The sequence below is a fragment of the Lissotriton helveticus genome, chromosome 6 (genome assembly GCF_964261635.1).
Source record: "Lissotriton helveticus chromosome 6, aLisHel1.1, whole genome shotgun sequence".
Taxonomy (NCBI): Eukaryota; Metazoa; Chordata; class Amphibia; order Caudata; family Salamandridae; genus Lissotriton; species Lissotriton helveticus.
Window position 1 is genome coordinate 421,118,437 of NC_136067.1, and position 13,143 is coordinate 421,131,579.

The 13,143-nt window shown below is 45.7% G+C and overlaps 1 protein-coding gene across 11 annotated transcripts in view; it reads right to left on the reverse strand.

The window, feature by feature from the left end:
- Positions 1-13,143, reverse strand: part of DCDC2C (doublecortin domain containing 2C) — a 5,988,712-nt gene that overhangs the window by 3,776,633 nt on the left and 2,198,936 nt on the right. For all 11 annotated transcript variants that reach the window (XM_078647857.1, XM_078647853.1, XM_078647855.1 and 8 more), the window contains one exon: positions 4,869-5,111. In XM_078647857.1, coding sequence (XP_078503983.1) covers positions 4,869-5,111 — 243 coding nt within the window. The remainder of the gene's footprint in view (positions 1-4,868; positions 5,112-13,143) is intronic.

Genomic DNA, 13,143 nt, shown 5'->3' on the forward strand with positions numbered 1-13,143 from the left:
GCCCATAAGGACCGCATCGTCCGCGTAGAGGAGTGCGGGAAGTGATTTACCATTGATATTGGGGACATCACCTGTTAATTTACACAAAGAGTCACTTAGTTCATTTATATACAAAATAAAAAGCAGGGGGGCCAAGACACAACCTTGTCCGACCCCCTGCCAATTAAAATGTCCCCTGAGACTTGGCCGTCATTATTTATTCTTACGCGGGCTTTCAGGTCCCTGTGTCAGTGGGCCAAAAAATAAACAAGTGACTTGTCTAACCCATAATTTAACAAAACTGTCCATAAACAGGAACGATTAACAAAATCAAAGCCAGAACTTAAATCCATAAACCCCAGGTACAATGGGGCTTTTTTGTCAATGGTGTATTTGGCCAAAATTAAATTTAGATTCAAGCATTGCTCCACGGTTCCCACATTGCTTCTTAAACCAAGCTGGCACGGATGTAAAATCACATTTTCCTCTGCCCAGATCCTGATCTTGTTAAAAATGACTCTTCCTAGAATCTTCAGAGTGTTATCTATTAGAGATATAGGGCGATAACAGCTAGGTTGGAGTCCATCGCCTTTCTTAAAGATTGGCACAATTATACTATTAGGCCAGGTGACTGGAGCCGGGGTGTGGGATAAATTATTAAAAATGTTACACAGTAAGGGTGACCAAAAGTCAGGCTCAGATTTAATTTGGTCGATGGATAATCCATCGGGTCCTGGAGCTTTATTGCCCGCACTTTGGGAGATTGCATCTTCCACCTCCGTTATTGAGATGTTAATTGCCATAGAGGGGTATGAGGTCTCAGTTGTTAAGTGCGGCACAGCATAAATATTTGAAAAGTGGTTCACCCACATATTCCCTGTTATGTTACAATTTATGGGGGTAATGTTGGATCCTAATGATCTCAAATTCTTTACCTCACCCCAGAACCCAGCAACGTCTCCGAGTGCTGCTGTACGCGCAAGGGATTCCCACTGATCTTTTAATAACTCTTCTGTTCGTGTTTTTAAGGTGTGTTTGTAACTTAACCTCAGTCTCTTAACCAGAGACTGGTCCCGTGGTTCTGCCACGAGAGCAGCCCGTAATTCACGGTTTGCTTTGGAACAGGAAGTATCGAACCATCTGGGGTTTTTATTGTTGTGGCCTAGGGGTGGTTTAGAAATTTCCTTTTTAATGGCCAAACATAACCCTGTAATGTTGTGTCCAGAGATGTCACTAGATAGGCTGGTGGACACAAGCGATGGGTTCTTTTTAATGGCACGTGCTAAGACCCCCTATTATCTATCCCCTTCCAGACTACGTTAAGGTTGTCTGTTGACACCACCAAGTTTTTTGCCCCAATTTCTTTCCGATTGGCCGATTTTTTAATAGATTTTAAAGTGGACAGGATTGGGTTGTGGTCACTATATACGGTACTAACCACGTCAGCCTCTAATAAACAGTCCCCAAGCAAAGAGGATATAAATACATAATCTATTGTGGTGGAACATCCGCGCCCAACATAGGTGGCCAATGGACCTTTGTCCGTGGGGATGTTTGCCTTCTCCATAACATTGATTAGATCCTGTGTAGCTAAATGATCAAGCAATTCTTTCCCTCTTTTACAGGGCGGTGTTCTGGGATAAATGTGAGCATTAAAATCCCCTCCTAAACAAATACCATCTAGTTTACCATACTTTTGACCATCCATAATTCCGTCAATAAAATCAAACAATCTTATAAAATTTATATTTGGATGTGATGTAAACTCATTGTTGTAGAAATTAATTAGACAGAGCTTTAACCTGCTAGTGTAAATTAAGGCCTAGAAATTCATATCGTTAGTCTTCAATGTTTCAATTTTGGTTCCTGCAGCAATCTTTACCCAGATAGATAAACCCCCACTCGGTCGACCCGCAACAGGTATAGGTACAATGTGATTTTCACAACTATAACCCTCGAGGAGCAGAGAACTAATACACCATGTTTCCTGGAACATTAGGATATCAAAGTTACTGACCCAATCGGTCCAGTCCCTAGATTCCATTTTTGTCTTCAAACCAGCAATGTTCCAGCTCAAGATTGTTAATTTATCGGATGATATAAGGGTTGAGGTTGTATGAACAGTTATCTTAGGGTCAGTTCGCAGTACTGCCTCAGTGTTAACGATCAGCACCTCTTTAAGGGGATCAGTTATCAATACTCCCAAGGGATCATTTATGTTCAGGTGAACACTATCTGCAGTATCTGGAAGGATGGCTGATGGTCAGCCCTGGCTCTCCAACTCGGCTAGTGCGCTGTACCTATTATACAGCGGGTAGGGTGGGTGGGCAGACCTAAATGGTGTCTGTGGGGGCCTGTAGAAGTATCCCAACGATAATGGAGTTACAACAGTTGAGGGACTGAAATGGCTGTTGTTGCTATTTAGTACACATTTTACAGTTGAGGGGTGCCTAAAATTAATTACGATACAGTCTCCATTGATATTCTTAAAAGAGGGACCAACCCAACTCACTCGACGTACTGTCAGGATTTCACTCGAGATTTTTGGCCCAACCCCTTTGTGCTTGGTCAGCCAATCAATACACTTGCTATTCAGCTGTACCCAGGACTCCCCCTGTCCCTCCTTAAGTGGTGGTACACCTGCTAAAATTAGAACATAAGGACAGGCATTGGGGGTAAATGAAGAACTGGCCCTAATCGTTTTGTAGGCCTTGTGGCAGCGGCTTGACCGTGCTCTACACCAGTACTAACTGGTTTCCCCAGCTTCGTGGTGACTGGGCCAGAGCCACCCTCTGTTGGACCCACAGTCACAGTGGTGGGACAGGGCGGTCCAGCTGCTACAGGCAAAGTTGGCTGCAACGGTGTGACAGGTTGGGTGTTTCCTGCGATAACATCCTTGGGTGCAGTGTTGATTCCTAATGTACTATTAATAATACTGGGTCTGCCCTCCATAATACATTTATTAGCGGCCTCCATATCTTTCAAGAGTCGTTCTCCCCTCAACTGATCAAGACTAATCACCCCTTTCCTTTTTGCATCTTCCTTTTTTACCAGGTTTTCAAGTCTATCTAGCCTTTTAAAAATTAAATTAAACTGTTTATCCATTTGACTTTTTTACTTCCCATTCCCCTTATCTTGAGTGACGCTCTCAGTTATGGGCTCAGTCTGTGTACAAGCCGAGTTTTGTCCTTCTTTAAGGGGGACTAGAGTAATGTTACCATCAGCTAAATACAGAGACTCATTATCAGTTCCACCTCCAGATGATGTTTTCCCTCTAGTCCACATACTCTGAGGAGTAGGTTGGCCCTTGTTGCGTGCGGGTTGTTTCTTCTTATTTAATGTTTGTTTCGAGGGGCCTCTTTTCCTTTTCTCTCCAGCGGTCTTATTACTTGGGGCCAAAGAAGGGGTAGCAGCTAGAACGATGGGATCTTGCTGTGAGTCAATAATGATGGTAGGGCTACTGCCCCCAGATTGGACTACAGGTGCGTTGGGCAGCGAAGAGGGTTTTATAATTGTCACCACTGGGGAGAGTGGCATGGCATTGTTTGGAGTAACTTGCTCGGGCTCTAAGTACGAGCTCGTAAGACGCATTGAGATTCTCCTTTCTGTATTTGCAATTTAGGTGGTAATCAAATTAAAAGCTTTTTCCAGCATACTTTCGAAAGTGGGTGGGAGGACAGTAGAACATTTCAAAGGCCTGTATAACAGTGCTAATATTACGTTTCCCCATGACGTATTTTGGGCTCACCTTACTGACAGCTGTAATTTAGAGGGGTGGCCAGCCCGACCACTGTTGACCACGGAGGGCCACAGAGGGCCTGCCCTTTGCCCGGGCTTCTCCCGGTCGCTTCCGCGCGCGACTCTCGGGGCAAGAGGCGTTCCCTGCTAATAAGGCGCCTCCGGGCGCGTGTCAGGCAATACAACCGCCGCGTCCACCCCCGGGACAGCTGGGTGATGTAGTTTCCCTGCTGCAGCTACACCGGGTGGATGGCGGTGAAGGAGTTAGCCGTTTCCCTCACGGCGCGATTCAGGTGCTGCCAAGGTAGGGTTTCGCTCTCCCTGAGCCGTTCCCGTCATGGCAGGCGTGTGGCCCTCCACAATTATTTAGTTTGGACTATGATTTAGACCAGGGAATTGGCAATATCACCAGAGGGTTAGGAGAGCCCCGACCACACCGCTGTTCCCCGTATATTTCAGAATTGAGGTGCGGATCTGAGAATGAGTTTCACCGTGTGAACATGTCCTTTGTTGTGTATAAGATTGTGAGTGGGGGATGACCTGTTCACTACCCCTGTAGCTCCTTTGTGTATAAGGACAGTTGCATGTTACTATGCTATGCATCATAAATCTAATTGTATATGTTATTAGTCTATAAATGCCTAAAAAGTATAACAATAATAAATCAGAACTAATTGCATCAACATTACCAGAAAATAGCAGAAGCTCATATAGTACTTAAGAAGGTCAAATGGGGAATTTTCGGTGTTTTAGTGACTATACAAATCTTCACCCACATCCCTCTGATGGAAGGTTGTGAAAAATCATCATACACACCCTGAGTCGATCTTATATTAGTTATTCCAAGCATGCATGTATTATTTCATTTAAATGTGATTTGGTACCTAATGTTCTCTTTGTAAATATGTAGTACTATTTGTACAGTGTAAACTTGCAGTAGTAGAGATTCAGCTTACCATCGTAAAAGGAGTGAGGCGATAAGGTAACTGAAGTGTAACTGAATATTCATTGCATTTTATGACCCTTGAGGGTAAGAATCTCCTCATAATGTGATTATCCTGAGAAGTTTAGTCCAGCCATTTCAGTTAACAGTTTCATATTATTTACTCCTACACTGCAAACAATCTAAATGTGGCATTTGTATTACAAACCTTCCAGTTGTTTTTGCCAGATGCAACCTTCTGCTTTGTTCCTAAAGCTGAAATTTTACCATATTTATCCAGGGAAAGATCTATCATTGTATGTTGAGCCTGCTTTTTTTCTTCCGATTTAGTCTCTACTTTTGCATACTGAATTTTGCCTTCATTCATATTCATTGAAGAACTGGTGGAATCTGTTCTCTGATCATATGTTGTTGTTCTGCGATCGTCTTCATATAACATTTCTGATTGAACCTGTGAAAGATATACTGTAGATATTAATTTGATATACATGTGAAAATCATTATATCAAATAAATAATTACCTTCTAAATATAAGTATAACTCTAATGACACTTAACTTAATACATTAAGTGTGAGGGGAAAATATGCATTATTGCTTTCGGTAAAATAACAGTTTACTCATCTACAAATATTCAACCGTTATTTGCAAAGGTGTTTACTGGTTCAATCAATGTGGTATTTTTTTTAAAACAACATTTGCTATGACGCAATTCAGATACTACCTCTTTTGTTGAAAACTGCTGGTCAACAAAGAAAAGCCAATATTTTAATGCAGAATACATATCTGACATTTATGAACCAATGTATCTATTTAATTTGAAAACTCAGAAAAAGATGCTCCTTTTTATTGCTTCTTACTAGAGCAAAAGAGACAATACAAATAACTTCAATGGCAAATAAAACATAAAAAAAAGTACATAGCAAATTCTGGCCCAACAAATAAAATAACAGAACCTCCCAATCTTGTTACAACAAGTCTCTTTCATTCCCAGCTCAAAGTGAACATATCTATGTGACCATAAAAAGCGCTTTAGCCACCCAATCCTGAAACATGCCCCAGATTATAATAAACATTTTAAGGCAACTGCCAAGAAGGTAAAACGTTCTTCAGGATCCATTATTTTCCTACATTTTCACCTTCGAGCTAGTACCAGCAACAGTCTATCCTCTCTTTGCTTCTAGGTGCCTCTTGGCCAGACTCGCCCAGCCCCTTCTTATTTCTCCCAATTTAAGTTACAAGCACATTCTCCTAAAAAAAAAAGAATGAAAGCCTTTTCCAAACAATTTGGGACTTCAACCTCAAAATCCTTTAGTTTGGGATGATCCCAAATCACATGCGCCCACAAATTCACAGCAATATGGCAACTGTTGGTGCAAACAGAGGAAATCCTATTTGGCTTTTCTAGAGTATAATAAAGCCCAAAGACTGACTGATACCGAATTCTCCTCAAAAGCTAAGAGGACACAGGGCGTATTCAAATTTAATCATCTCAATGCAATTTCCTCCAACCACATGGCTCTGCTTTTAGAATGATTGGGAGGGGGGGGGGGGCTCCTGAGATAATTCTATTGATGTGAGCAATGTAACACTTACTAGGAAGAGAACAGAATATCTTATGGAACAGTCCAGTATCCAATGTCTTTAATTCCCACTGAAACAGCTCCTATGGTGAAAAAATCTGTAAAAGGCAGCCCAAAGCACTACGCCAAATTTACCATTTCTAAAGACAGCATCATCCCAAAAACATACCCCAGTTGTTCTAATTTCCACACTCCTTCCTCTTTTCCAATCTCAAATCAAATTAGAAAGGTCAGATGTTAGAGAGATCGCAGAGAGAGATAATTTAATGATTGGACACAGCCTAACTCTTCTTTCATTATAAGTCCTATTGCTCAGTAAGAATATAGTTAACTGATAGCTTCAAAGATTTTAAATGTACTTTATTAACGAATTCCTGATATGAAAATGTCAGGACATACCCCAGTGTGCAATGTTCGTATTTCATCTTGTACAGACTCAAGAAAGAAGAAACCCAAAATTTGCAGGATGGACCATCTCTGGATTTAGAGTGCAGAAGCCAACTAAGTAATTCTATTCAAAGTCAGCTTGTGCCCTGCTCACTTGTTTTAGAGTTGCAGAAAGGTTTTTTTCCCTGTAATTCATGGGACCTTGATCGCAAAACTAAATATTGAACCAAGCATGATGTTTCTGAAAAAAAATATTTTCATGTTCACAAGGCAGGCTTTGAATGGGAAATAAAGTCTTGTCCTATCTGGATGAGCAGCCAATTATAGTTGAGGTTATACATATGTTGCATATTTCCAATTAAATGGATTCCCAGTTTTCTCACTTGGGCACTTAATTGGCTGTTAACACCATTTGCATGTCAGTTCCTAAATTGCTTTCATGCATTAAGAAGAAATACTTCAGTTTTAGCCTTATTTACTCCTGAAATACAGGACAATGTCTCAATGTCTGAAAATGAATTGTAAGGTGTTGAGTGTCTGGACACAGGATCAAAGTTACATGATCTACAAAAATCTCCGGGCTTTTAGGATATGCATTAACATTTATTAATACAGTTGGAGAGTGGATGGGTGAAAAAAGCGAATTAACATGAAAGGCATATATCTTTTTATCCCACCTAGCACCTCACGGGACAAAATACAACAACGTGAGTAAATCTTATCTATTCATTTATTTGTTATGAACAATATTCCTGATACATTTATGTCATAAAACAAGACTTACCTGAAGCAGTGAGGGAAACGGCCAGCGAACCTTGGGCCAGCGCCAGCGCCCCAGCATCCACTCCTCTACCGCCGTGAGGGAAACGGCCATCACTGCCACAGCGAGGACGCCGCACGGGCTGGGACTCCATTTCCCAGGTGCCCCGGCGGCTGTAGGCGCGGGAGTGACGCCACAGGAGCGCCCAGAGGCGCGATAAAGCACGGAGCGCCCGGAGCTCCTTGGGAGACTTACCTGAAGCCGTGAGGGAAACGGCCAGCGAACCTTGGGCCAGCGCCAGCGCCCCAGCATCCACTCCTCTACCGCCGTGAGGGAAACGGCCATCACTGCCACAGCGACGACGCCGCACGGGCTGGGACTCCATTTCCTAGGTGCCCTGGCGACTGTAGGCGTGGGAGTGACGCCACAGGAGCGCCCGGAGGCGCGATAAAGCACGGAGCACCCGGAGCTCCTTGGGAGACTTACCTGAAGCCGTGAGGGAAACGGCCAGCGAACCTTGGGCCAGCGCCCCAGCATCCACTCCTCTACCGCCGTGAGGGAAACGGCCATCACTGCCACAGCGAGGACGCCGCACGGGCTGGGACTCCATTTCCCAGGTGCCCCGGCGGCTGTAGGCGTGGGAGTGACGCCACAGGAGCACCCGGAGGCGCGATAAAGCACGGAGCGCCCGGAGCTCCTTGGGAGACTTACCTGAAGCCGTGAGGGAAACGGCCAGCGAACCTTGGGCCAGCGCCAGCGCCCCAGCATCCACTCCTCTACCGCCGTGAGGGAAACGGCCATCACTGCCACAGCGAGGACGCCGCACGGGCTGGGACTCCATTTCCCAGGTGCCCCGGCGGCTGTAGGCGCGGGAGTGACGCCACAGGAGCGCCCGGAGGCGCGATAAAGCACGGAGCGGCCGGAGCTCCTTGGGAGACTTACCTGAAGCCGTGAGGGAAACGGCCAGCGAACCTTGGGCCAGCGCCAGTGCCCCAGCATCCACTCCTCTACCGCCGTGAGGGAAACGGCCATCACTGCCACAGCGAGGACGCCGCACGGGCTGGGACTCCATTTCCCAGGTGCCCCGGCGGCTGTAGGCGCGGGAGTGACGCCACAGGAGCGCACGGAGGCCCGATAAAGCACGGAGCGCCCGGAGCTCCTTGGGAGACTTACCTGAAGCCGTGAGGGAAACGGCCAGCGAACCTTGGGCCAGCGCCAGCGCCCCAGCATCCACTCCTCTACCGCCGTGAGGGAAATGGCCATCACTGCCACAGCGAGGACGCCGCACGGGCTGGGACTCCATTTCCCAGGTGCCCCGGCGGCTGTAGGCGCGGGAGTGACGCCACAGGAGCGCCCAGAGGCGCGATAAAGCACGGAGCGCCCGGAGCTCCTTGGGAGACTTACCTGAAGCCGTGAGGGAAACAGCCAGCGAACCATGGGCCAGCGCCAGCGCCCCAGCATCCACTCCTCTACCGCCGTGAGGGAAACGGCCATCACTGCCACAGCGAGGACGCCGCACGGGCTGGGACTCCATTTCCCAGGTGCCCCGGCGGCTGTAGGCGCGGGAGTGACGCCACAGGAGCGCCCGGAGGCGCGATAAAGCATGGAACGCCCCTCGCACCCGCGAGTCGCGCGCGGTAGAAGCCCGGGAAAAGGGCGGGACAGTCTATGACAGTCATAGACAGGAAGAGGCAGGGCAGGACCATACTCCCTGGCCAAACCTGCATTCTGCATTGCTCCTCTCGGACTGTTTAAAAGCCTGTAAAGTCAGTAAAGTGTTCACCGGATATTGGATTTATAGCTCTGGTAGCAGTGTTCTTGGTGCTGTAAACCCAGGCTTAGGACTGACCATGCCAAGTAACAAAGAGAAATTTACATCTGGGTTTGGGCCAATTGACAATTACCTGGTATAGATGGTTAGCAAAATTAATAGTGATAGAAGGGCCTCATTGGGTAGGGACTCTCTTTCAAACAGTTTACAAGTTCCCCTAATTCCTGCAGAGAACCTTCCAGAGGCGGTCACCTTAGACCCGGATACTATAACACTCACTACGGTCACTGCTCAGGTTCATGTGGTTCCACCTGAGCTAGAAAGACACAGTGAAAGTGAAGAAAGTGAGGAAGTACTGCCTGTTGCCAAACCAGTACGAAACTGCAGGAAACACCTAACTAAAAGGGGAGGGAAGCACTCTAAAAAGAAGGTAGATATCCCCCCCCAAACGCAATCGCGCCCGCAGTCCAACCCAGAAGACCTTAGTAACGAGCGGGTAGATAGTACTGCCCCCAATGGCTCTTTAAGTCCTGACCAATTGTCTCATCTGCTTCACTCCCTGGAAGCGCTGCTTGAAGTTAAACTGGATCAGCTTGTTCAACCTCTAATGCGAAAGCTTGACAGTGTTACGGCTGAAGTTAAGAGGTTGGGAGGGCTGCTCTCTAAGCATTTGTCAAAGGCTGACACCCCCAAAGAAGTGGCGAAGGCTACGGGAGGGTCAGAGCAGATAGATAGAAGGGCAATCCAGCAGCAAGACATAGAGCACCCTATTAATATTGCCCCTATAGTTACAGCTCCTAGTATAGCAGCGAGCGGAGCTGGTAAAACAACAACAGGACCTGCCAGCTCACCCAGTAGCAATTTGGTTAAGAGAAGTAGAACTATGAACCTACCCCCAGCATGTTCCCCTTACGTGGTTGTGCTAACAAATGTTCCACCGCTTGAAATACAATTACCATCCTCCTCTGAGGAATTGCATGAGACACTAAAAAATAAGACCGTGTCTTGGTTAAGCAGGAACTGTGGTTTCCCTATTAAATTTGCCCCAGACATTCTATCTACAAGAAGGGCTAATTGGATAGGGCCTTCCAAGAAGACCTGTCAAGGGGAGTGTATAATTATTAATTTTAGACACCCACAACATGCAGCCACAGTCCTACTAAGGGCTGCCTCTTTATCGCAAGTCGCCAACAGTATTGGGGTGCGCCCGCTAGGGTTCTTCTATAACCATTTAGCTGGTAACCTGCCACCTAGTGCAAGAAGGCGCCCTTACACTCTGGGTATGGCTCGACCATTGCTCTCTGTTCCGGGCCCTTGTGGAGAGAACTTTTTTAACTCAGGTATGAGAAGGAGCCCCTGCACTCCCGCTCTGGCTCAGACACCAGTTTTACTCCAGGGCCCCGGCGGGGAGAATTATTTTAATTATGGGCCTAACATTCCTATCCATAACAGATTTGATGTGCTTTCATCTTTGGAGCTATGCGATTGACGGGAGGTTGAATTGGAAAGTGTGGAGGAGCCAGATCTAGCTTCTGCCCCTCTGGTACAGGACCATTCGGGTCCGACCCCTCCCGCTATTCACTGTAATCCTGTGTTGCCATGTAATGCGAAAGGGGCAACGGTAAAGATGCTAAGTTGGAACATTGTCGGTTTGCGTTCAAAGCGAGACGATGTCAACTGGTTAAACCTAGTGAAACAGTACGACATTGTGGCTCTCCAAGAAACCTGGGACAGAGACTGTGATATGTGGTTGGATGGCTATACCTCTTATTTTGTCCCTGCAGTAAAATCATTGGCGGGAAGAGATAAAGGGGGACTTATGATATTGGTCTCTGTGAATGTGAGAGGACTAGTCAGTAGGTTGGACTGTGCCTCTAACAATAATTTCTTAATTTTGGAACTGAATCTCACCAATAATACTAAATTAATCCTAGTAAATTGCTATAACTCCCAGTGCGGGGACCTCCCAAATGTTCATTTGACGTGGTTGTCAGATTTTTTAAATGTTTATAGTGTAAAGCAAACCACTTTATGGCAACTTATTTTGTTGGGTGATTTTAATGTCCATTTATGTAACCAAAATTGTTTATTATATGATATCGATGGTCCGGATTTCACATCCCCTCAACACTTTGAGCATTCTAACAAGGGGGAAGCTCTAGAGAAAAATTCACGTGTTTCCACATACACAGGGAGGGATTGTGAAACCATAATTGACTATATTTTTCTTTCTTCTGGACTTTTAAAGTATGTTGTTTTCTATAATGCCATACCTTCTTGTTTTAGTGATCATAACCCTGTGGCAATTGAATTGGTAAATGGTTTCTCGCTTCTGAATACAACCACTCTAACTGCGGTGGTGGTAGAAGTAAAAGCAAAAGACCAGGGAAGGAGGTTAAATTGGAGTAAGGTGGTGCCTGATGAGTTCTTTAATATCATTATTGCTAAGGCCGCACGGGATTTAAACATTTGTGGAGATCCCCACTCTACGGGGGAGCAAGTAATCTCCTCTTATGAAGTCATTTGCTCCTTAGTGGCCAAAGAACTTACAGCCAAAAGCCGACCAGCCAAAACCAAGGAGGTTGCAGGTTGGTTTGACCATATATGCACTAAATCCCACAACCGACTGAAAAAAGCTCTCCAGGAGCGACCTAGAAATAAAATTTTGGTTGCCCAGCTCAGAAGTGACTACTCTAGAGTGGTACTGGAAAGGAAAAACAAAATCAAACACGATGCGTGGGTGGAGCTTATGGACTCAGCAACTTTAAAAGATAGTGCTAAATTTTGGTCCATTGTTAACAAGCCCCTGTTTTCAAATAGCAAAAATGAAGTTTTAGAAGTAAACATTGCAGAGGAGGATTGGTGGAGCCATTTTGAGCAAATCTATGGCAGTCATTTGGACTTAGAAATTTTTGTGCCCCCAGACTCAGATTCTTCTGTTTTGCCAGTGAGGTTTCTCGCGGAGGAAGTCGTAAAGGCAATCGAAGAATCTGCAAGTCGAAAAGCTCCTGGGCCAGACGGTGTTCCCTCAGACATGTACAAAGCAAACCCACTGTACTGGGCTAACATCCTGACCAACGTTTTTAATACCTCGGCCCAGGTTGGATTCCCTAAATCTTGGTCCCGATCAACAATAATCCCGGTCTTTAAGAAGGGCCAAAGGTCTGACCCTAGATGTTACAGGCCCATTTCCTTGCTAGACTCCTCAATTAAAATTCTTGGGAAGGTAATTCTGGCAAGGATAACACGGTGGGCCTCAGACAACAACATTCTGTCTGAAGCCCAATATGGCTTTAGAGCTGGGAGGAGCACGGAGGACCAATGTTTAAATTTACATTTAATAACAGCTAAGTACACCAAGGCCGCTAGGGGCTCCATCTACCTGGGTTTTATGGACTTGTCCACAGCATTTGACCTAGTTAATAGGTCAAAGCTGTGGTCCTTGCTCCTGGAACTAGGACTTGATCGTTCCCTTGTGTATTTCTTGGCTGAGATGCACAGGGAACTTAACGCTTCAATCAGGATGACAACTGAGGGGAAATGTATGTCCAGTTTTAAATCGGGCAGAGGGGTGCGTCAGGGCTGCATTTTGCCCCTATGTTATTTACACTGTACATTAACTCACTGGAGGTAAACCTGACTACTGCGACCCCTGATATTCCGCGTATGGGAGGGATACCGGTTCCGGTACTCCTATACGCCGACGATGCCGTCTTATTGGCCAGGACCCCACTGGGTCTGCAAAGACTACTGGACTCATTTGGGGCCTTTATGAAAAACCTGGACTTGGTAGTCAATAACGGCAAATCGCACGTTATGTCTCTGGGGCCTTCAAAGAACAAAGTTAAGACCTTTTTTTGTGGTGGAGAGGAAATCTCTAGAGTGAAGGTATTTACCTACCTGGGAGTAGTCTTTGATGATAAGGGTTCCTGGTCCCCCCAACTCTCACTGAAGGTAAATTCAGTGAGAAATTTGTCAGCGGCG